The sequence below is a fragment of the Corvus hawaiiensis genome, chromosome 7 (assembly GCF_020740725.1).
Source record: "Corvus hawaiiensis isolate bCorHaw1 chromosome 7, bCorHaw1.pri.cur, whole genome shotgun sequence".
In the NCBI taxonomy this organism is placed as follows: domain Eukaryota; kingdom Metazoa; phylum Chordata; class Aves; order Passeriformes; family Corvidae; genus Corvus; species Corvus hawaiiensis.
Genome location: NC_063219.1, coordinates 31189201 through 31214416, shown reverse-complemented (window position 1 = coordinate 31214416; position 25216 = coordinate 31189201). Strand labels below are relative to the sequence as shown.

The 25216-nt window shown below is 45.0% G+C and overlaps 1 protein-coding gene across 1 annotated transcript in view; it reads left to right on the top strand.

Moving 5' to 3' along the window:
* Window positions 1-17843, top strand: part of SLC12A8 (solute carrier family 12 member 8) — a 50060-nt gene extending 32217 nt beyond the window's left edge. The window contains exons 7-14 of the mRNA XM_048310145.1: window positions 724-811; window positions 1993-2080; window positions 5198-5344; window positions 8227-8899; window positions 9759-9856; window positions 11417-11534; window positions 13732-13792; window positions 16732-17843. Coding sequence (XP_048166102.1) covers window positions 724-811; window positions 1993-2080; window positions 5198-5344; window positions 8227-8899; window positions 9759-9856; window positions 11417-11534; window positions 13732-13792; window positions 16732-16897 — 1439 coding nt within the window. The 3' untranslated portion in view covers window positions 16898-17843. The remainder of the gene's footprint in view (window positions 1-723; window positions 812-1992; window positions 2081-5197; window positions 5345-8226; window positions 8900-9758; window positions 9857-11416; window positions 11535-13731; window positions 13793-16731) is intronic.
* Window positions 17844-25216: the final 7373 nt, after the last annotated feature.

Here is a 25216-nt window from a genome sequence, read left to right as displayed (position 1 = left end):
GTGATCTCACCCTGGCTCCAGGGACCGTGCCATCAGCACTGCTGCCTGGCTCCTGGCCCATGTGTCCTTATGAAGACGTAAGTCTGACATCCCAGGAGGGGGACAGTGATGGGCAGAAATTAGAGTCTTAAAGTCTTTGGTTCTGCCTTCAAATTGTCCCATCAGGACTCTAAATCACAGATTTTTGTTTATGTATTTTTATTTATAGCAGATATCTGAAGTCTTCTAAGAAAACTTTTGGCATAATGTGACAAGGGAATCTCTGTTTTCTTTATAAGTCTGGTATGACTTGTCCTTCAGCTATGGACAAAGCCCCTTAACCAATCTGTACCTTGGCTTTCTAGCCTTAATATGGAGACTGTAATCCTCTTCTTCATCCTGTTTCCTTCTCTTGCGTCTTTAGATGGTAATTTTTTAGGTTAAGGAGCGTCCCTGATTGTATAATACCCTGTACTCTGGCCTAAAATAACAGTTCAGTATTTTATTCTTAGCCCTACCATGTGTTTTCGATGTGACACTGGGACAATCACTTGCCCTCTCAGTGTTTCTGTTTTCCTGTGGGAGCCAGTATTTGTCTGTGTGGCAGTGCAATGAAGTGATATAGTTACTGTTCTGAAGCAATCAATGAACTGATTGATTAAATTATATTACATAGTTCAATGTGTGTTATATATACTACAACTTAGATTGACTCTAAATTGCACTTGTGTCTGCAAAATACAGGTGTGATGGCTGGGTTCAATATGAGTGGAGATCTCCAGAAGCCTTCTTCCAACATCCCTCTGGGGTCTCTGGCTGCTATTGGTACCTCGTAAGTCATTGATTGGGGAAAATTTGCTCTGCAGACTGCCCTAAGTGTGACCAATCCATTTCATATTCCCATCAACCTTTCATTACTCAGCCATCTGGAAAATTAAAGTGTGGCTCTCATTCAAATTGTCATCCTTTACCACCAGGTACTCTGGTGGGTTGGAGGAGACGTTTGTTGGTGAGGATGTACTCAGTCCTTCTGCTGCTGGGTGGGATCTGTGCTGGTGCTGGGGTGCTTGTGCAGCTGCAGCCTGGCTGTCCCAGAGTGGGATGCAGAGTTCTCCAAGGCTTGGGAGGGGGATGATTTTGTCATTCACTGCTGTTGATTTCAAAGGGGGTGGGGGGTCTGTAGTTCTTTTTCTTTTTTCCTTTGTGTTCTTCTTCTATATAAATAGAAAAGGAGTATCAAAATTTTATTGGGAAAATGGGGCCAAGAGAAGTGAGACGACCTAGCCACCTGCAAGACCAGGGAAACAGAGAAGCCCTGCATCACCAAGTAGTGCTCTTCCCAAGGGAATGCTACTTTCCAGGAGAACTTTCCACTGCTACATATTAAAAAAAAAAAAAACCTCAGTAGGGTTTTCCTGCCTGCTTTCATTGCCATCTAAATTGCCTTTGAAATTATTACTTTTAATCATGTACCAAGGTTCAGTCAGGAAGGAAGAATCTTCACAATTTGGAGTGCTTCCTGCTGAAATTGGTGCTTGTTTTATGTGGGGGGATTCCACAGGACACAGAAGGATCACATGTACCCATCTATCCAAGGCTGTGGTCATTCCCTTCTCTGGTCTGGGCTTAACAGACAAAATTATCCCCCAACCTGAGTACTGGAAAGGCCAGAACACCAGAAGAGGATCCTGGCTGAGGCTGCGGAGCTGTGCTGTCAATGTTACTGCCAGGTGGGGGGACCTGTTTACCTGCAGATCCATGGAATCACAGAATGGTTTCGGCTGGAAGGGACCTTTAAAGGCCATCCAGTCCAACCCCCCGCAATGAGCAGGGACTTCTTCAACCAGATCAGGTTGCTCAGAGTCCTGTCCACCCTGACCTTGAGTGTTCCCACAGATGGGGCATCCACCACATCTCTGGGCAACCTGGACTGTCTCCTGGCTCTCCTAGTGGCAGAATTCTCAATGGTCTTGTCTTGCTGTGAAGAAATCGGTTTATTTTTATTGTTTGCAGGTGGTTTCTGTACATGGTCTTCGTTTTTTTGCTGGGAGCCATTTGTACCCGTCAGTCACTCCGCTATGACTTCATGATAGCAGAGAAGGTAACTTGTGTTTTATATAATGGTGCTTTGCCATCTGCCTTACTGAATGCTTGACTTTCCAAAAGCCTAAGAAATTTGGGTATGCATCCCTTGTTAAAATCCAGGGGGATTTCCTCATTGCAAATCCCAGTGTACAACTGATTTGAATAGCTCTGCCTTCACCAGCATATCCCGTAATGCCAAACCTTGGCATAATCACCCAGCAATAGCTTTAGGAGCTAAAGTATGCTAACGTGGTCTAATGATAAATGCTGTATTTTATTCAGTATATCCTTTCTTGTTGGTGAAAGCTTAGACCAAATTGAAATCTCTAAAGAACCCCCCCTGCTTATCTTTACTAAGTCAAGCGAAGCTCACATTTCCATATCCAGCCAGCTGTAATTGCAGGGCGAGCAATAGGATTATTAAACTTGAGACATTCCACACAGAGTATTTACATGAGGGGGGTTTGTAGTGTAATACACAATGAACCTCACCACTGCAGGCCTCTAGAAAAACAGCAAGAGATTTTGGTGTGTCCCATTGTCTTTCTCTGGATGGGATATAGAAGGGCTAATTTTTTGTTATTCAGTGCTATCCAAAATCATGGGTTCACTGTACTTGACACTATTTCTTGTGATTCATTTGAAGTTGAGAAGTTTACATAGTTTGACCTGTAAGATGGTTTTAATCTAAAATATCAATTTGAAGCTCTGGCTTTGTTTCTTAAGTAATTTCAGCCTTAAACTTCTCTCACCCCCCAAATAAACTCCCAATTATTAGTGGGGCTCTGCCACCTCCTGCTGAGTAAAAAAACCCACCTCTGTGTCAGGGAAAAAAAGAGTTATCTGCCTTCTGTAAGGCAACCTCTTAGTATGTCAATGACTTAATGGGCAAAAAGTGCAGTAACCAAAAGAATCAGCTTTCAATGAATCTGCTGAAGAGAAAGGGATTGTTAAAGCTATGTTTTAAATTCAAAACCCTCAGGGGGGAAATGAAAAATCCCCTAGCAATGAATGAGAAGATATTTAATAATATCAAATATAAAAAATAAACAAGCAAACAAACACCCCCTTCCCCCCAAAAAAACAAATTCAGTTTTCTTTCCCCTAATACTGGACAAACAAATGGTGCAATCCCACTATTCATGTTTCTTCTTTGAGTTATTAAAAGATGCGTTAGATTTTAATGATTTTGGAGAGAGGGAGCAGGGAGAGATCATTACTCCCCCAAACTCTCCCTTTCTATCACAGGTGAGCAAGTGCTTGGCTGCCTTTCTGTTACAATATTTTTTTTGCTTTTTAAACATAAAAATGAGGTTCAGTAATTTCATTTCTAATGAGCTCCAACTGCCAATTCCTTGCAATGTATTCACACTCTTCGATGCTCAAAACCCGTAGCAAAACCTTTCATCAGCCTCAGTGAGAGGGACTCTTCCCCTCTAACCCTGATTTGAATGTCAAGTAGCACATTTAAATGCAAGCATTTTTGGCAGCTAAAATAGTATATAATGTCTGGCACAACTGTTTGTTTCTTCTGAGTATTTCTCAGAGCAGAGTAGGATTAGAGGAGAGGAAAGGGAGGATTCCCCGCTGAGTGTCTGTCTGTTGGTCTAATGAGAGCTGGTATCTGCTCATCTTCGCCTCAGGTTCCTTCTGTCCCACAAGATACCATTCACAAGGCCAAGTGGATTTTCATGGGGAAATGTTGTGGTAGGAAGACTGAACAGTTCTGGATCATGACAATAATTTCACATGCTTTCCCCATCAGCGAGCTTTTTATGGCTTTTTACCCAACCTCCTTTTTGCTGCCTGCAGATTTCGTAGACAAGAAAAAGTCAGATGTAGCTTGAATCATCTTTAGCCATGTAAAGTCTTGTAATTCCTTCTAACAAAACCTGTGCCCCCTGCCTTTAATGGGGGAAGAAGCTGGGAGGGCCTGTGTTCATTTAGACCCTCTTTTCCACAGTAGGAGGGGTGGGAGCAAAGGACATGTGGCATGCAGGGGACCTGCACTTGGTGACATCCTCTGCCACAGATGTCTGTCTGCGCCTCCAGCACTCGCTCCAGAGGAGTTTGGACCTGTTGGATTTGGACCAAAATGTGGGGTTTTCCTCTCTGCCTGGCCTTTGTGCTGGAGTTACGCCCATGCCTTGCCATTCTCTGTGCCTGGCTGCTGGCTGGCAGACTTGTGTGGTCCTGCAGGACTTGGGGGTGTCTCAGGTGCCCCTGGACCTTGGTTTCCTCATTTTTTCTGTCCGTGTCCTTATCCTGCGGTGCCGGGAGCACTCCCATTTCAAAGCTTTCTTGCACCATGTTTGTATTGTGGGGTTTTGTGTATTTGGGTGGGGTTTTTTAGATACGCTGTCTGTGCTTGCAGCTCTCAAGAGTGGGGACCTGCTTAGGGGGACCTCAGTTCTCAATTCTGTGTGACAGACCAGGAGCTGCCCTTCCTTTCCCTCCACACCTGCAGGAGATGCTCCCAGCTTGAAAGGGTGCTTCAGAAACCAACCTTGTTAGCACTGTGGCTTTAAAATTTTTTTTTAAGTTTCACGTTGGCCAAAGGAAATTCTTTTCTCATTGAAGACAGGAAAATAAGGTCATTGTATTATATCCTTTGGAGCATGTTTTTTGAGATGCCATTTACTTAAGTGGCAATTTTGATTTGGTTTTACTGTGGCTTTTCTTTCAGGATTGGTTTTCCCCTCTGAGACACAGGGGTTTGTCTTCCTGTTTTGGATGGTGGGAAGCCTGGGCAGCTTTTCCTGTATGATGTGCTCTGTATATAAGTGATCTTGCCTGAAATAAACTCACTTCCAGTTACTTAAGGGGAATTTAATAGCTGCTGCTTTGCTGCAATTGCTCCAAGTGACAAAGAATTTCTTAGATATGAGCTTGTAAAATGGTTCTGTCGGTACAGGATGTTCAGTATTAAATTACTTTTATGGGATAATTTTCCTGTATTAATTGCTTGTACTTCATACCACAGACGAATTAAATTGCTGCTTTCCCAGGGCTCGCTCTGTTCATTTAACAATGTTACAAAATATGTGATCTCTTAAAATACATGTATTTAAGACTGCTTGGGTGTCTTTCAGGCACAATATAATGAACTTTGCATTCTCTCTGCTTCCTCCAGGTATCCTTGGTGGGTTTTTTGTTTTTGCTAGGGCTGTACATCTCATCCCTGGCCTCCTGCATGGGAGGGCTGTACGGAGCACCCAGGATCCTGCAGTGCATCGCCCAGGAGAACGTGATCCCCATGCTCGCCTTCCTTGGACGTGGGGTTAGTCATCCTTTCTCTGGGATTGCTGTCAAACCTTCACCTGAACTTAAAAAGCCAAGATTTCTGTGTGTCTGTAGAGTGAGATGGGGGATGCATGAAGAGGAAGGCTCAGGATCTGGTATCCCATGCATAGGCAAAATAGCCAGGAAATGGGTGGTTTTATGAAAAAACCCAAGCATCCAGCTGCCTGTGGTCCTTTCCCTGCCTGTCCACTGTGTGCACTGCCTCTGCTCTGAGCCCTCCCATGGGGTTTGGCACTGTGCAGGAGCAGCCCTGCCTCACCATCCTGGCATCTCTCTCACCCGCCTCCGCGCCCCGGCCTGGGCTCTCTGTCCTGCCCCTGTGAACACACAGCCCTTCCTGGGCTGTCTTCAGTCCCCTCCCTCCCTCTGACCCATTTCTTCAAGATGTCCCCACTGAAACAAGCACTTGTGATATAGCTTTGTCTGTGGGGTTTTTTTGCACACACCTTATTCATGCTGGTGCTGATCCTGACCATGACCGAAGGAAGCACCTACCTCTCCTCCACCCTCCTGTCCAGGGCAGAAGCCTGAAGCTTTTGTTCCAGCACTTGCTGAAATGGATGGTAACTGTCTCTTTACCTTTTATCTGTTTTCTTTCTTCTTCTTTCCTGTGCATTTTCTTTGATCTGTTCCTATCCTCCATGGTAACCTCATAGCCAACCAGTTGTGACGCTGTGGATTCAGTCTGTGTGCGGTGGAGAAGAGGACACTTCTTTGTAAGATAAGGTGCCTTTTGGACACTATTAAATAAAAACAAAGAATAGATTTGAAAGGTTAAGTTAGGGGGCTTCTAAGCTGTAGATATGCCTTGAAACAAAGTCTTGCTTGGAATATGACAAGAAGCTTTTTCCTTGCTTTGTGAATAATCTTTATGCATGAGTCATTCTACAGACGTCAGTCAAGGTATCTGTCACCAAGACCCTGTAGTCTTGGGCCATTCATCTATACATGATTTTCCCCTTTTCTGAATAGAGAGAAAATAATTCCATCACTCTCAGTAACCTGCAGTACCTAACTGTCTGAACAGAGTGTCTGGAAAAGCCTTATGATGCTCTGCTCCTTCAGAGCAGCTTGAAAATACAGAAATATATTTTTCAATATTGGTATTTATGAATGTTTTAAAATATTTTAATGTTTTATAAGTATAATAATTTTCTCTCCATTGTTTTATGTTTCTCAAAGTAATTTTCTAAATTAAAACTTATAATAATAGCAAAAATAATAGTAATAATTGTAGGGAAAGCAGGAACAATAATGACCTCAAAAACTTCCTGAAGGCAGTTTTCAGGTGATTCCAGAATAGGCTCCCCTTGGCAACCCTTGTGAAATTCTCAGTGGTTTAACAAAGTTGATTTCCTCTCTTCACTGATAGTTTTCTGTCTTTCTGTCAAATTTTCTGTTCTGAACTCCACGCAGAGTGCTATGATGGGAAAGGCTTCTTTTTGAGCCCTTCAAAACAAAAAGATTTGAAGGTGAGAAATCAAAGGCAGATCACTTTCCCCCCCACTTTCTTCTCTCTGCCACCTTGGGAATTGTTTAGATTTGGTTTATGGAGACTAAATACATTTAATTTGTCCTTAGCAATCTACTCCACATCAGTTCTTCTTTTCCATGGGTGAAGAAGGTGGTGTGGTCACCATAGCCCCAGCTGATGGGAAGGACACGAGTGTTTTCTGTAGTTAAACCCAAGCCAGATGCATCCTGAGATCATCCCATCTGTTCCCCATCTCAGTACATCTTTCTGACACTGAAGATGCTTTCTGAGATCTGCCTTCCTTTGTCCCTGAGATGTATTTTTATTCATTCTGAAAAGATGTAATGGTCCAGAACTGGTCTAATTTCTTTTTAATAAATAAGAATGGAGGAAACAGAAATAGTTTTCATTTGAGCTGTGTGTTCATTAAAGAAGTAAATGCAGTTAAGTGAAAACCTAAGATATTTTGTAAGATATCTTGTGAGATATTTTTCAGCAAAGTCTTTACATGGCTTTCACTGGCTTGCCAGGTGGCAAAATGGCAAAATGGTGTCTGGTCCAAGGAAGGGCATGTTAAACCTGGGATTAAAGTTCATGAGCCAAAGCCTCAGGTATTTCCATTCCTGATGCTCTTTGTTTTGTCCCTCTTTTCCTTCTCCTTTCCCTGCCTTCACCCAGTCCCAAAGGAGAGGAGAGGGCAATGTTTCTCCTGGCTCCCTGCCCTCCTGACACATGCCTGGCATTGCTGGGGCTGCCTGCCACCCCCAGCCTCCTCACCTGCCCAGCCTCACTGCTGCTTTCCCTCTGCTGCTGGGGTGGATTGAAGGAGGGGAGCTCTGTGTGCAGAGGCTCGGCAGACCATGGGTTCAGCTCGGCTGCCTGTCAGCGCAGGGCCAGAAGCTGCTGATATGAAGGTGGCACTGCTCCATGCAGAGCTTTTCCAAGGGCAGCACGAGGGAGCCTTTTGGGTAGGCAGTGGTGCAGAGTCCTGTAGAATAATTAGAGATGAACAGTTAACTCTAATTAACACGTTTTATTGCCAGGCTTCCCATAAGCCCCACAAATCTCTCTGAAGGCTTATTGCTGCTTTAATGACATTGTTTTACCATGGAGATATGAGTGAGAGTGGATGAATTTACCAAAGACAGAGCTTGAATAAGGCTTAGGGATGAGGTGGGAGCTCACCAGCTTTTGGCTTTCAGCCTATTCTTTAATTTATTAAGCCTGTGAGCCTCTGTTTGCACATGCATGCATGCATTTCATGGCTAGGGGGGTACTGCAGGCAACCCAGGTAACCATATATGGCAGCTGAGAAAGTGGGGAATCCTCATGGCAAGGTTCATGGTTATTAATTTAAATGTAATTTTGTTTTATTTATGAGCCAGAAAGGCCCCAACAAGACTCCAGTGGCTGCGATTTGCTTAACAAGTCTCATCACCATGGCTTTTGTCTTCATTGGGCAAGTGAATGTTCTTGCTCCCATAGTCACAATCAACTTCATGCTGACATATATTGCTGTGGACTATTCCTACTTCTCACTATCCTTGAGCTACAACATTCAGCAGAAACCGGATGAGACCCAGATGGGAACTGCTAGACCTGCTCACTCATCCCAGCCTTTAATTTTCAACAAGCTCCCCAGCCATGCAGCAGATGGAGTAATTCAAAGCAGATCAAATGGCACTTTGCTGGAATTCAAAAAAGACATGGACCAGCTTTTTAAACCATTTTTTAGTGAGCCAAGTACTTGCAAAAGAGAAGGAGCTGAGAATTTAACCCAAAAGGTCAAACAAAAGAAGGCAAAGAAGCCAGCCAAGCAGACATTACAAGACAGCTTTCTCCTGGATCTCCATCACGATGCTCCCCTGGCTCAGTACGGCCAGGATGAGACCCCAGAGCCCCACAAGAGCCAGCAGGATGTGGAGGAGCAGGGCAGGCAGCGGGATGCAGGTCTGTGCTCACCACCCACTGCGGATGCCCAGCACACACCCAGGACACTGGAGCAGAGGGAACAGCTCTGCAGTGAAGTGATGATGCTCCCTGGCCCGAGGGGAGAAGGTAAGGGCTGCAGGAGATGGACACCTCCATGCTCAGAGGAAATTGTTTACAACTTTGGTCCTCCCAGTGCTTTCCTGAAGGCAGGCGTGAAACGAGCTTTATATGGGGCTGTCATTCAGTGATTCATGGCAATAATATCATTTATTCCAGGTGAGGGTAGAGCTCATTGCAAGGCATCACAGGAGAAGTTCCAAAGCAATTTCCTACAGAAGATTAATCACAGGAAAGCAGGCAGGACTAAATTTAGTGTTGGGTTGTTTACAATATACTCATAATTCTTCACAGGCATGCTGAATGCTGTACATTAAAAAGGGTTTGGGTGTATACATTGTCCTGGTGTGGGGTAGGATGGATGGTTAGAGCTGTGTGAGTCTAAAACTCAGGCTATCAAAATGCAGTGGTCCCCACAACACAGGTGGAGTCTGTAACTCAGCATCCATAGGTGAAGGTGTGAATTTGTTCTGTTGGTGATGTGGGTATTTGGTACAGTGTGTGTGCATGGAGTTTGTCATTCCCAGTGCTGTAGTGTTTCATCAGCATTAGTCAGTTAAGCTTCCTAAACCCTTCTGAGAGAGAAAAGTATTATTCTTATTTCACAAATTGTGAAACTGAGACTGAGATAGACAGATGCTGCCTTTAAATGGACTTAGTACCAGATCTGGCAACTTTCTGGGTTTTTTCTTGCGCTTCTTGTCAGTTTTCATTTTAGAGGTTTTGGTTGAACTCTGTCGTACCCAGCTGTCAGATAGAATTTTTTCTTTGGTTCCTGGAATGTGGTAATGTAAAGTAGAGGAAAAAACTCCACTTTATAACTCCTTTCTAATTATCTTTTTTTTTTTTTTTTTTTTTTTTTTTGTAGAAACATCTATAAAGCAACAAAATCCAGAACTGGGAATTCAGCAAATACCAGAATCCTTCTACTCCAGATTTTTCAGTCACTGGATTTCCTTTGCTGGTGTAAGTAATTTTCTCTTATTTTGAGAAGTGGTTTGTGATTGTAGAAAACAGAAGGAAATTCATCACACACTGCAGTGTAAATACTCCAGTACTTTAAATAACGGCTTTTGATTCTCGTATTGCAGGTCACCTGAACTAAATACTCAAGGTACCATGCATCCAGCAGTCCAAATTCAGGGAAAGCCTGATAGCATATTAAATTAAATAACAACAGGAAGAAACCCAAACAAACAAAAAAGCCCCAACCCAACTCAAAAGTACAAATTCAAAGTCTGGAGTCTTAGGACTTTAAAGATGCATTGCTGAATGGGGAAAAAGAAATTAGTGTCCCTCTTTTCACCATGTGCCAGTCTGCTTTTTCTTGCTGTGGGATGGACTGAGACATCACCTTCAAAGCTGTGTTGCTTTTATTCATGGGCCAGTTTCTGCAAGCTTGGGGTGGGGTTTCATTAGTGCTGATGTCCTGATACCAGCAGCCCGGCTGTGAAATTCCATCTTTCGAGGGAGGAAAGGAGAGCATTCCTACAGCATGTTACTTTAAATAACTTTTAAATAGCTTCTGCCTCAAGCTGTTGAGAAGTTTATACACCTAAATTCATCTTGGGAAGATGGATTATTGGGCAGATGACAGGGAAAGGGTCAGATAGGTATAATGAATGAGCCATATGGCTTTGCTGCATGGATAAGGATTTCATAGCTGTGCATAAAGTGTAACAAACCCATTCAAACAACCCACCAAACCATGTTAGTTTAATCCTCAGATGGAGTTTGACACCTACTTTTCAAATTCACTGCTGCTGCTGCCAGCAGCCAGCTCCTGGTGAGGGGTTCTCCTGGGCTGCAGTGCTGGGGTGGCCCCTCTTCAGGATGACATCTTTAGGAGGTTGTGTGCTGATGCCATCTCTGGGCTCGTATCTAACGTGGCTCCCAAGTGCACGTCATGGCAGAGCCATCAGCTCTCTGCCTTCGCAGGGCAATTTGCTTACAGAGGTGACTGACGTGCTCATTAAAGCGGATTTGGTTTCCTGTCAATAATCAGACTCAGAAGGAGGTTGCAACAGAGCTGGGATGGGATTGACAATGCAAAATAAAATCACAAAAGCAAAAATTGGATGTGTTTATTCATCCTGATTCCTCTCCCTCAAAGCTCCTCTCTCTTTGAGCTTCACTGGTTGTGTCAGTTGGGACCATTTTAGCTCTTTCTTTGTATGCTGCCCCTTGCCGTTGGCAGCCTCTCCCATGGAGATGCTACCTCTGCCCCTGTTTTTATGCAACTTGAGCCAAATCTCCTCCTGAGCTGGTGAGCCTCTGGATACTCCTCTTGGAGAAGCCCAAGCAGAGACCCACACTGCCTCTGCGACTCAGGGTAGCTCACTGGAGCTACCTCCATGCTGCTGAGGGTGACACTGTAAACCTGTGCTGTCCCTCCTTTTAAGACTGAAAACAAATGAGTCTCCATAACATGGAAAACTGGGCTTTGCAGAAAAATGGCTGTCAGACTGTCAGCATGGTCTTACCTCCCAGACTCTGGGGTAACCCCAAACTGTGTCTTTCCGACAGGCAATCGTATCCCTCATCATAATGTTTGTCATTCAGTGGATCTACACCCTTGTCAGCCTGGGAGCAGCAGTTATTCTGTATTTCTACATTGGCCAAGTGAGCCCAGGACTCCCTCTTGGTGAGTTTTTTTTCCTGTATTATTAAACCTGCTTAAAAATTCATTAAACTTTAATTAAACTTAATTAGGAATTGAGACTCTTGTGTTTAATATGCAGGTGACACAGTGAACAATGAGGATTTGTTTCATTGTTAGTTTTAATACATTTTCTCTCTGAGTCTGATTTTCTTTTGGATTCTAGCTGTGACTAGCATTGGTTGGACAGTTTGAACATAATGCTTATTGCTTTATTATATTGTGCTTTAAATTACAAAACCAGATACTAAGACTTGATAGGGATGACAGTTTGTAAATGTATCCCAGCAATGAGAAAAACCTCCCATAAATAAGTTTTAATAAACTTAATCTAAACCCACCTGAGAGAACTTTAAGGAAAATGGGAATTATGGTGAGTGTCGCATCAAATCTCAGCATTCATAACTGTGGAACAAGAGAGCCTTTTGATTCCAGAGCTAAACACCTTGAACATGTTGGGAACATAATCTGGGAAAATACTTTTAGGCAGAGGGCATTAGAGAGATCTGTGCATGTGATCAGCTTAAACAAGTTCAAAATGAAATATTGAAGAACATTCAGCAAGCAGCTCATGAGAGCTCACAGCTGCTTGGCAAGGCCAGCGGGGGGGTTTGCAGTGCTCTGTGTCTCTGAAGGGACATGGTGTGGGCATCCTCACCTGCTCATGAATGTATCCATCCATCCATCCATCCATCCATCCATCCATCCATCGGTACGTGTGTGCATACATAGCTGAGTGCATGCCTGGATGTGCAGTTTGTTCTCCAGGATGAGAAAAATCAAGAGCCTGAATTCATATGCAATATGTGCAGAAATAGCTACCTGGGTTTATTTAGGAGAAAGATCATTAGACAGTAGGTAAGCAAGTACTAGATTTCAGAAACACAGATGATGAGAAGCCAAAAACTAATCACCACCATCCAAACATTGCTCAACTGTTCTTTTTCTACTCTTGAGTGACTTCCTTTCTATGTATCTGTAGGGGATAGTAGAAAAGAGCTGAGATTGTGGATAGTAGTTGCCATTTTGTATCTTTTGAAATATATCTATAAGTTTTAACAAAGTTGTTTATGGCCCCCATACATTAAACAAACCACAAATAATGTTTTCAGGTGTTGGAATCTTTTTTGCCTTTGTATACTCACTGCATTATATCTCTGTAGTCTGCTTTTGAAATACTTACCAAAATTACTTTAATAAGAATTTCTCTGTCAGCGTGTAGAGGGTTTTGGAAGCTGATCTGAGAAATAGCAGCATGATTAGACATTTTTTTCTTGGTTTCTCTTGCACGTGCATTCTCATGCATACAGAATAACAGTGTATGGCATTGAAAATATTAGAAGTGAATGCTCAAAATTCAGCCTGATTTTTTCTTGCCTGTGAGGGAATGTTATTTTGTGGTCACAAGGCTCCCACTGATCTGTGAGTTTGCTCTTCAAAGGATCAAACAGCCTTTCTGTCTAGAAAGGTTGGGAGACAGTGGCCTGAGAGATGCTCTGGATTAGGAGCTAGATGAAGACCTTGGGAGGTGAAATGCCCTGTGATTTACACATCCCTTCTCTCTCTTCCTCTCCAGCAGCCTAAGCCAAATCCAGCAGGTGCTGACAGGGCTCAGTTCTCCCTGTCCCTCACCATAAACTTCTCCTGCTGCTTTTGCTCCCAGCTCTGGCACTTCCCTGCCCCTGCAGGGAGCCAGCGAAGGAAACTAACTACTGAGAAATCAGAAAAGAAATCAGTGTTGGTGTAATAAGCTCAGCAGCTCTCTGTGGGGTCAGACAAGAGGGAATGAATGGTGAGACCACAGCCACCCTGGCTGAGGCTGGCTGAATAGCTCCTTCCGTCTCCCTGTCCCTGCAGTGGGAATGGTTTATGCAGTCCAGGGAATGAAAGGTACTGTGGTGGGTGTTTGTGCTTTGCTCATGCTTCACTGGGGTTTAACAAGCTGTCGGGCTGGGAATGGATAGCTGTTCCCCATAGGAAATTTGGGTTCATTTCTAGACAGTTGTTTAAAAGCCACAGCATGTAGGAAGACTGCAGGAATGTTCTCACTATCACAAAATCTTTGGGTACCGCAGACTAATAACAAGCGTGCTGGTCTGAGATTTTATGCAAAAATTCAGTGGTGTAATGCTATTATGAGAGAATTAGCAGCATACTGACTTCTTGTGCCTTTTCTCCGTAGGAGCAGCAGCAAATTTCAGTTTCTTTGGCTGGATTAAGTCCATTTTGATCACTTCATGCAGGTTGGTACCAGTCACTTGGCAGTGACCAACACGCTGCTCGTTGTTCCCGTGACCCACTAATGTGCACAGAGAGGGCTGGAAGAATTGACTTGTTTATTACCTTAAGCAGTCTTTTTGCCCCTTCTTGCATACTCAGGGTTATTCTTACTTGATGGTAAAAAGAGCTGTTTGCTCCCATTAGCCTGGCATTTGGTTGGCTGTGCATGTGGGGAAGCAGGAGTCTCCTCTGCTTTGTGTGTGGGAATGTCAGCTGATAACAGTATCTTGGTGCCTGAAGCTTTATCTTACCCCAGAGGTCTGTGCTCAACCTTTATGGCTCAGGTTGAACTGGAAAATCTGAAAGGAAATGAGAAACTGGAGACTCCTCTTCCACCCACCACTCACTGAAGGAGAATTCCTCTGGTAGTGTGGAACAGGCACACATGGCAGTTGTGTTCAAGTTTCAGAGAGGAAATCCTGGGGCAGGGAGCTGCAATAACTTCAGGACAAATATGATAAATAGGGTCTTTGGTGAAGGAACCATTCCATGTTGAGTTTGCATGGGACTGCAGTAGCATTGTCTTGGGTTTTGATGCCCAGATGACTTTGAGGGTTTTGTTTGGTTGGTTATTAACTAGTTTTGTTAATCTTATTTGATACTATTAATTATTAATTCCATCATGTTGGGTTTCCTATAGTCGCTTATGAGCACCTCTCTCTCTGAGCAATGAGCTTTGAGTTTCCCAGTCTGTTGGGTTTTCTTTTTTGTTGGGGTGAGTGAATGCTGTAGCAAGGACTGTGCAACACCAGCTGCCATGCATTATATGTGCCAACTTGGTGGCTCCTTTAAAATAAATGAAAATCTAGGCAATTAAGCACATTGGTCTGTCTTGACAGGTCCTGTCTCTGCCCACAGTTCCTATAATATGACCACATGCTTTTGGTAGCAGAAGTGGTTGGGGAGAGAAGCCAGGAGTGAGGGATCTCTTTGAGGACCCCATGGCAGGTCTTAGACATAACAGCACTTAATTTATAGCTTAATTTAAACCATTTAACAAAATGGTTATTGTTCTTATGGAATTCTGATGCCTTTGTATCTTATCAAGAGGTGAAGGGTTGAACCTTGAGGAGCAGGGGAATCAGCCCAGGCTCCATCATCAGCGTTCATTGATGGTCCTCCAAGTACAGAAAACTTGAGAGTTCACTGCTCTGAGAGGCCCCACTCAGAGGTGCTGGTCTCAGCCCACTGTGGGCCAGGAGAGCTCAAAGGGTCTCATTTTGGACTGCTGCTTAGAGTGTAGCAAGAGAGTTGGCTTTGGTCATAGTAATTTTCCATCTTGGCCACAGTTTGGGTCAGTAACTTTCTTTGAATGTTCTGTAACAGTTCCGCTTGAGTTGTTACTCATGCAAGAAAAATAAGTTTCCAAGGATATTCACTAAAAACCAGGAGCTGTTAGACAGCATAAGTTCCCTGGAGCAGACAGTGTTTCTGATAAGCTCAAGAGGAGCTGAGCCCAGGTGCTGTTTGTCAAGGCTGAGGCCTAACATTTCTCAGATCATAGTGCAGCCCAAGGGGCAGGGGGCATGGGATGCACCACCGCATGGTCTGCTTATCTCATTTGGAGTAAGGGATTGTTCCCTGTCCCTTTGCTGGCCTGGTGACACGAGCCCAAGCCAAGGGTGAGGAGTTGAGACTGGGAACAGGGTGTGTGGGACCATGCTGAAATGCTGCCAGAATTACTCATGGCACAGTGAGCCAGACCCTGCTGCTTCATATCCCGGGCAGTTCTGTCTGCTTCCATCCCAGGCAGATTTGTGGCTGGTCATTTTAGCTCAGCGCCTCTGTGATGATAGAACAGCATTTTCCTCCCAGTAGTCCTTTGGTGCATCTGAGCCGTGTCTCCTGCCCGTTGTCAGAAATCCCCATGGGAGTCTGGTTGATGTGTGAGGCTTCATGGAGAATTACTGTGTGTGGAAAGGAGAAACTATCCCTGCCTCTCGTGTGGAGAGGTGCTGTTGTCACAGGGGGATTTTATCTCTGGGTTACAGACCAACAGAGTCCTTGGTGCTTTGGTCAGTGCAATGATGATCAAGGACCCTGCCAAGGAGGGTTGAGGGGAGATCTGGTGAGTGCCCAAAGTAGAAACTGATCCTGTTTCTCTCTCCTCAAAGAGTACAATCTCTAGGTCAGCCAGCCAGCTTGGTCACCCTATCCTAGTGCCAGGGCTCCTGCCCATACTGCCACAAAGCCAACTTGGGCTCTGCTTGGGAGCCAGGTGGGTCATTTTGAAGCCCATCCATGTTGTGCTGCAAGAAATTGCACTGAATTAATTCAGAGTTTTTTTCTAAGCTCTGAAATCCAGTCAAGATATTTTAATGAATTTGAGAAAAATAATAAATCCCACTAGACTACAAGGGCGCTGGAAGCAGTCAAGGGTTCTTGACATCTCTAAGGCTCTTAGGTGCTTGATGAGGTCTTAGTCAGTGCTATATTTGTCTTACAGTTTTGATTTTAAAATGCCAATAGGGTTTTCTTAAAATCAGCTTCAGGGATGAAGAGATTTCAGGAAAATCTCCCATTTTATTTAAAAGTTACAAAAATTATTGTAATCTTTTTTTTGCTTAGGAAACTATGAAAAGGATATTTTTCATTAGAAATGGTTTGTGCTCCTTCTTCTCCGGCACAGTGTGGAAGGTGTTTGCCATGGTCTATATCCAAAGAGGAAACACATTTGTTAAAAAAATGTATATTTTGCAGTGTTTATTTGGGAAAAGGGAGTACATTTTTTGTGTTCCTTCTAAGAAGAATGCTTTCAGGTTAGCTCTGTGCCTCCAAAGGGCACCGAGAAGGATTTAGCCTCTCCCGGCATCACCCTGCCTTGTTTGCACAGCCAGGAGCACGGCTGGTAATGGATAAAAAGCAAGGGGTGATGCAGGCACCTCTGCTTCTCTGCTTGCAGGAGAAGGCCATCTCCCAAGGAGCAGATCGTGGTGACACCGTCCTTTGCAACAGTTGGCATGGAGACCAGGCAGCTCACCGAGGAGAACGAGGACTTCGCCTCACGGGACCGCTATCACCAGTCCTCACTCATCAGCAGAGAGGAATTTGGCAGCCAGTTCCAGTGAAGGACACACACACACACATACACGCAATCAATCTGTTACTTCAAAAAGCATTTAGAAGTGCTAGTGGCTGCCACGAGTGCCTTGTGAAATACTTGAATATACGCACAGAGGATGTGAATGGCTATTTATGTATTTGAGGCTTGCTTGTTTATGCAAACTACAACATTGCTGGGCTTCAAACTTTGCCCAAACTGAGGGGAAAAAATGGAAATGAAAGGGCCAGTCCAGCGAAGTGATGAGTTACTGAGGACAGTATAACCCTCTTAAAGAATTCAATTACAAGCCCTATTGAGCTCTAAAAGAGGTTGTTGCTCTAAAAGCTTACAACACCCCATTTCAGATGTCCTCTGGGTGACTGGGGACGCTCTGCCTGGGAGCAGTGACGTTGACAGCAGGAGCCAGTGCCCCACTCCCAGCTGTGCCACGGATGGATGCGACCTTCCAGGTCAATTCACTTCTCCTCTTGGCATGAATTTCCCTGCTTGTAATACAGTAATTTTCTACCTCAGCATTTCAATTACCAAGGTCTTAGAAAGTACTTTAAGGTGTTAGACAATAGGCCAGAATCAGTGGCAAGTACGAGAAGATTATGAAGTATATTCACTACTGAAATCACACATTTAAATGCAGTAATGCAGAATAATGACCTCTTCTGTAAAACTGTGAAATTATGTCTTAGAAGCTGTTCATAGTTATTTCCCACATCCTTTCTGATGTGAGACCTGAGACCTGACAAAATAGCTGGGCCCACTTAGAGTGTTTCCCAGCTGAAGGGACAGATGATTCAGAATGGCTTTAGCAATATAAGTTTAGCCCCAGCACCACACATCAGTTCTGACATTACGAGGAGGGGAAAATCACTGCCTTTCACTTTGTTTCATCTCTGATAATTCCAGCCTTTAGATTATTTATTTCTCCTTCTGTGCAATAAAAGCCTGAGACACCAGGAACTCCTCTCCATTCTTTCTGTGGGTACCCTCAATGCCTTTGAGCACCATTCCACTTGCCAGTGCTCAGTGTCCTGGTATTACCAGGTGGGGTGGGTCCCATCCCATGGTCTGGCCAGCTGCAGCTTTGGCTCTTTCAGTTTTCTTACAGAGGGAGGCACAGGAGGCTTTCTGCTGACATGGAGAAAAGAGCCACCTTGGCACACTGCAGAAAGTGTATTCATTTTTCAAGGTTGCAGGTCTTTGACTAAGTGCTTTTAATCTTAATTATCTCGATAGAAGCAAGAGGGAAGTTGTGTTTGTGTGACCAGCTCTGAGCCACCTCAAATCGGTCATCCAGTGCTGGAAGCACCCTTCCAGGATTCCTTCCTCCCCGCCTCTTGCCGTTGGTTTCCAAAGAGTCTGGGTCTGTTGTGTGGATTGTGGGTCCGTGTTGAAGCTTCCCCTGGGTTCCCTGTTGCCAGTGGCTCTAGAGAGCCCTCCCTGTGCTTGTAGCATCCTTAACCTTGGTAGATGCCCCTGTTGTGCAAACTTCAAGCACTCCTTGGTGCTGCCCCACTGCTGGCAAGCTGCTTGGGGCTGTGTTAGAGTTTCATACCCAGCCATAATGCCATTGCTGTAAAATCTTGTGTTCCATAAAGTCTGGTCAAATGCGTGGTCCCTTTCTTCCCAAGTCAAGGATTGTTCAGCCTGGCATTTCTCTGTAGCCTGAACAAAAGAAAACCCCAGAGCATGGTATGAAGAGATTAATAGGCAGAAATTCCTAGGTAGCTTCTTTTTTAGCTACTAAACAATTTAATTCCCTTCTCAAAATAAGACATGAGTTAGGAGATCCAGAGAGGGAGGTTGGGGAAGGTCCTTGGCTGTGTATCTCGCTCGCTGAGGAGTTGCACTGGTTGAAATCAAGTGATTTGGTGGAGAGTGTTTGCCTCTTCAATGCTGTGGCCCCTGCTCGTCCCCAAAACTGGGACATGATGGGCCCCTTAGTCTCCCTTGGTCTAGCAGTACTGGGAGGAGGTCCCACAGCTTTGCTTTCAGCTAAGAGTGCAGCAGCTGTGCCCTTCTCCTGCCACCACTGTCCAGCAGCCCTTTGCACCTGAGCATCCTCTGGAAACATCCCTGTTGTGTTTGTGTGCTGGTGAAGCTTTTGCTGGCTGCCAGGGAAAGGCACTGTGCTGTGCCATGCAGGGCCCTGGTGAGAGGACACCTGGATGGCTCTGGGGTGCGGGGATGGGTTGTGCCTTGGTATTCCTGGAAGAAGACAGCGGCAGTTCTGGCATCAGCGCTGGATTGCTTCTCTTGAGACCTGGCAGTGGAGGAAATACTCTGCAGAGCACACTGTCCCAGGTCTTTGGGCTCCATGTTGTGCTGCTGGAGAAACTCTGCCACCTCCTTCACTGGCACCTCCACCACCACCACAGCAGGAAGCAGTTCCCTCCACCACCTGGTAAGCACAGGCACCTGGTCTTTCCCTCGTATCTGCAGGGAGAAATGCATCGCACAAGGCTGATTTCCTTGCTGCTTTACAGGTTATGAGTACAGCAACCTTCCTGGGTAATGCTTGGAAAGGGACATGCTGATCTTCCCTGGAGCATTAGCTCTGGTGTAGTTAATGGTAAGAGTGGCAGGAAGCCTTGTTTTAGCACCAGTCTGGGTAACATTGGAGGCTCCACAAATCCAGGCCCTATGGGTATGCAGGGCTTTGCCCATCAAGGACACTTTTCCAGCAGGAAAGAAAGAAAGCAGTTGTACGGCTAAAGATTGTGGTATCAATGTCAAAAATGGCTGTAGTTTTGGTAGCACTCTAAAAAAAATGGGTGAAATTAGGAGGGCAGGAATTTATCAGCTTCACATTTAGTGGCTGAGGGGAAGAAATGTGGGTGGGGATTGCTCCTGTGAGTGGTAATGTGCTGCTTTCATCCCCTGAGAGCCAAGCTGTGCCTCCACATGCTGGGGCTTTCAGGTTCCCTGAAGGTGAGTTTGGGACCCGGCTCTGAGCACCATATGCCCTGTTGTATATCAAGGTTGCAGCTTGGCTGATGTAATTATGGAAAGGCCTTACTGCTTTTTAAGCCACGTGAGCTTTTTTATCATCTATAATTATTTTCCTTTTGGTTTGAAATTTGATATTATTATTATTATTATTACTATTATTACATAAGAAATCAAAATGTTCTGCAATGGGTCAAGGTGTGAAAACATTTGTTTTCTAGAGAGATGTGGATATGGCACATGGTTTTGTTCCTTTTGAGGACTCTGGCTGTAAACTGGTGGCTCTACTTTTGATGGTTTCCTTTGCAGAGCATACAAGCACAGAAGGAGGTTGAGGATAAATATTTTATTACTTGCCTTGCAGTACTGTCTGGAAGCTCATGCTGCATTTGTGATCCCTTAGCACTAAGCGGGTCCAGAAATTGGAATTTTCTGCCTCAAAAAACTTGCAGCACAAATAGTCAGGACTAAGAATGGGCAGAAGAAAAGTGAAGTTTTGTTGTGATATTGGCATTAAGAGACAGTTTCTCTGTTGGTATAAATTGACATCCACCCCGCTCTGTGTCCCATTAGCAGTCTGCACAGGGAGAATCAAGCTCATTAAATCCGTATCTTAGCTCAAACTTTCTTTTTTGTTTCTCTCCTCTTGGCTTCTCTTGATCAGCTTTGAGTTTCCTTGCATGATTATTGCTGTGTATGGTGACCAAAACATCACACACCTGCCATGGTCACTTATTCACAGCAGATAGTTGTGACCACAGTGTTGAAGTGGCCAAGAAAGGTGACAGAATATGAACTGATGCTTGTGTGCATGGCTGAATCTAGGGCTCAGGGGGGTCCCTGTACCTTATGAGATGGTTTGCTCTCACCCATGTGCCTCTGATTTAGGTTCAGACAGGCAGAGTTTCTTAAACACCATCATACTTATATCTGCAAGGTCAGAAGAGATTTGCTGAAGCACAGGAGCCAGCCTAGGATTAACATTTAGGTTAGTGGGAAATTGAAGTTATTTGAAATATTGCCCTTGCCCGGTGAATTTTAGAGAAGGTAATTACACGGATAAAAGAGAGAATATTTTGTAGACAACCTATAAATTTGTTAGCTCTGTATGAAAGTGGAACATAATGCACTTGTTATATTCTGCAGTGGTGTCTTGCTGCAACCCAGATTTGGCATAGCACCCCTTAAACCTAAGACAAGGTGAGACCTCAGCAGTAACAGCCTTAAAAGCTACGGATGAGAGGCTCTAGCAGCAAACTGCAGGCTAAAAATAAATCACTTTAAAGCCCATACTGCACAGGAGAGGCTCCTTTCCTTTCTGCCTTCTGCTCCTCGTGGCTTTTTTCACATGATTTTTATGCTCATATCCCCCAATACCTGGGATTTGCCCCCCTTCTGCAATAGCAAATGGAAGCCTGGGTGTTCCCAGAAACTTAGCGGTCAAGGAGTACACCTGTAACTTTATCAGATCCAGGTGTCATGTCTAAATTTCACTGAGGGCTTCTTTCCAGATTTAAGGGCACTGCTCTGAAGTGTTTAGCTCAGCTCCAAAATGTCTGGGTGTGGTCCAAACCAGAGCTGGCTGAAAAAGGTCCTAAAAGAAATAAATAAGGAATTTAGAATTGCTGCTTCCCAGATAGATTTGGATGGCTGATTTATTTTTTTTTCCCCCTGAAAAGAAAGGATTTTTTTCCAGTGACAGAATTCAAAATGCGACATCATTTCAAGTTGTGCATTTTTCTGTGAGGGATGAAGAGAGATCACAAGACCCATATCCATCCTGACCTCCAAATGTCAAGTATCTGGAACAAGCTGCTTGCAATGGAGGTACAAGGCAAGCAGCTCTTGTTAAAAAAAATCAATAAAATACCACCACCCCCAAAATTTCAAGAAAAATGGTCAGGTACTAAGTGCCTTTTGGATGATTGGTATCCATTAATGGATGGCTTGAGGCATCAAGAGGAGATGGGATGGTAATTAATTACTCAGTTAGGAACTATTTGTCCACTTTGGAAACTCAGGGCTTTTAATAACAAATTCCAGGAGGAGAAAATATTCACTTTGTACCTTAATTCATCATCAACTTAAAACTTGTCTGAAGTTTATGAGCCTGATCCAAGTTCTGGACAGATCTGGGATGAGTTTCAAGGGAGCTGCAGGAGTTCCATGACATTGGCTGTGCTGCGAAAGGCTCCTATAGAACCAGAGAGAAGGGACCAGCCACTGTAATCCTCACAAAGTGCTACAGAGATGCCTCTCCTGTACAGAATCCTGTGGTTTTTGGTGATTTCAGACCAAAACAATGTAGAACCCAGCAAATTTGGTCATATGTCTCTAGCCCCTCAAGCTGGAAACTGGAAGTCAAGGTGAAATAAAAACACACTGTATTTTCCCTCCCCAGAACAAGGTGATGGCGGGTTTCTATTAATCAATATCAATCATGTTTTATATATAGCTTTGTTAGAGGTTTCCTGTGTTGATGAGGTTGTTTGTTTGTTTGTTTCCTTTGCTGTGTGTGGAATGTGCTGGTTGCTTTCAGATGGAAGTGCTAAATGTGTTTTGTACATAATTTGGGGAGATGTCTGAGGTCGCAGCCTCATTCAGGAGGATGCTGTGGCATTACTTGACACCAGGCTTTGCCTGGCCCATCTGGCTCCTCAGACATGATTTTATGCATTTAAATCTCCTACTAGTTTGTGGTCCCAAGGAGGGAGGAGAGCAGCCCTTGGCCTGGAGCGGCCCTGGAAGCAGCATCAGCAGGATGTGGCAGCGGGGCGTGCAGTTGTGCCACTGGGATAAACAACTCCAGCACCACATGGGGAAAAGCCAAGTGCCAGTGCCCTTCACTGAGCGCTTCTGCTTCACACAGCCACCTTCATCCTGCTGCAGTGCTTCCTTCTCCCACCACTGAAGCTTCTTTCCCAGCCTCCCAGGAGGGTGTCAAACTCATCACGTGGGTGGCAGGGTTGGTATTGCCTCCACACTACCCTCTGCGGTTCCAATGGGTAAAACAGTAATTTTTTAATAAAAACCAACAAAGTGAGATTTTTTTATCTGCTGTTTTCATGTGGATGTTGAAACTGGATCTCAAAAATATCAGTCATAATTGATGCAGCGATATTCCTTACGAAGCCCTGAAGGTAGGAATGAAAAATAAGATGGCAGGAAAACACAGTAGCTTTAAATTTACAGGCACTAAACCTTGGCAAATCTGGCGCCTGCAGGGGAAGGGCCTACATTTGGGAAGTCTGAAGCTGCCTGAATATCGGTGTTTCCTTTCCAGCTGCTTGTAAATAATGTGCTGCTCGTGACTGGGACCACGATGGAGAGAGGAGAGAGATTATTTTCTGATGGTGGGAACTGGTTTAGGCTCACGGGTTCATGCTCGTGGGGCTTTTGCTGGGGCTGGTGGAGACGGCAGCCTCACCACCGCCACGGGCTTCAGAGGCTGCAATGGCATTCCTGTCCCACCAATACTAAGCCCTGCCAGGATGTGGCTCATCCAAGGGCAGCACAGGGCCCTTTGGCCAGTGTTTCCTGCTGCAGGCTCTGCACTTGGGCATATGGTCCTTGTGGTCACCCCTGTCATGGTCACAAGTGCCCTGTTTGGTTCAGAAAGGCAGCAGGTCAGGCAGGTTTAATGGCAGTTTTGGGGAGGACATCAGCTACCCCCTTCCCCCCACTTCCAGAGGGGGTTAATTCAGCCTTCCCAGCTTTCCTAGCTAGTGGCACTGCATGGTGGGTCGTGCTCTGGGGGCACCACGAGGGAATGGTGAGATGGAGCTGTTCGATACGGACACGGGTTTTTCTTGCAGCAGTGTTTGTTTTGCATTTGCCTGTGTCTGCTATTGCTCTCGGTGGGCCTGTTGAGTGAAACAGTAGGAAGAATTTATTGAGACCTTTTTGGAAAAGCATTTGATACTGTGCTTCCTGCTTGTTGGATTTAAAGCTTGGAAGGATGCAGTAAGAGTGGGGAGCTGCTGTTGTGGCTTAGATGTTGGGGAAGTCCCTTGGAAAAAGCTCTAGACTCAGTATTAGGGCCCTCAGGCTTGAGAGTGAGTGGACAGAAGAGCATCCATTTCATGTCGGGGCGAAGTTTGGCTTTAATTTGCCCCCTGTAGCCCTGAGGGTGCATCACTGGCCTCAGAGAGGTTTCTGCGCCCCTGCTGCCTTACCTGTACTGCACAGTTAAAAGTGTCAGATTTGCTGGCTGGCAAGGCTTTTTTCCAGGGACTAACAAAACTTTCTAAAGAACCATATTTATTAAGGACATTATTTACTATCTTAGAAATTGGTAGCGTGGAGTCCTGCATTTCATGTATAAAGATATCCCCAAGTGCTTGAGCTGCTGCATTGCACTCCCTGTGCCATCTCCCAAAGTATCAAAATACTTCACAACTCTTCCCCTGAGCTTCTGTTGTGTGTTGGTCTCTCTGTCTTATCAAGAAGAAAGCTTTGTTTTGCACAACTATTCCATACAGAATGTGTAAATACCTGCACATAGAATGAAGGAGTCTAAAGATATCCTCTGTAGATCAGGCACCTTCGTGGTGACTGCCTGTGGCTTCTGGGTCACTCAGGTCACCCCATTTGCCAAGACTAGGGTGCTTACTTGTATGACTAAAGCATAATCATGATTGGTTTGTGCTTCATGTCCCAAATTGACATGGCTTTACTTGTTCCTTGGGTTTAGACAAATTTGAAGCAAGAAGATGGCAAAAGCTGTGGAGAGTAGACTAGAGCATGGAATGATAGAGGAATGCCTCAGAGGCAGCCTTTCCCAGGTCTTTCGTCCATAACTATTCAAGTAGCACAATGAGGATTCCTGAGTGTGCTTCACGGTGAAGTGGTGTGGGAAGGTGCGGGAAAAAACACTCGCACGTGGAGAGAAAAGCCCAGGAGCAGTGGAGAGCAAGTTCTGACGGGGTAAAGCCAAGGCCACTAACACGCTGGTGGGGGCTCATCAGTGCCACCTCTTGGGTGGAAAGAGGCTTTCAGGAGAGTTTGTGTACATCAGCCACCGACTTCGGCTTTCGGTGAAGGGCGAAACGAGCAGCGGGGGGCTGTGGACCAAACCCCGGGTTTGTCGGAGGCTGCAGCCGTCTGGGCGTGGTGAGTTGTCCACCTGTCATCCTCCACTTTGGAAGATCGGATTTTGCTTGGCTTGTGGAAATCAAGTCTGATTCTGAACCAGCTCGAGGGAAAAGCATAGGGCCCAGGAGCGACTCGAGGGGAGAGGTTGGCCAGGACGGGTTTGTGTTCCCTGGGGAGGGAGAGCTCAGCCGGGGACCCCAAACCTGGCGCATCGGGATGCCGGCAGCTCCGGCAAAGCCCAACCCCACAGCTCCGCGGCGTGCTCTCTCCCAGAACCAGGAGCATA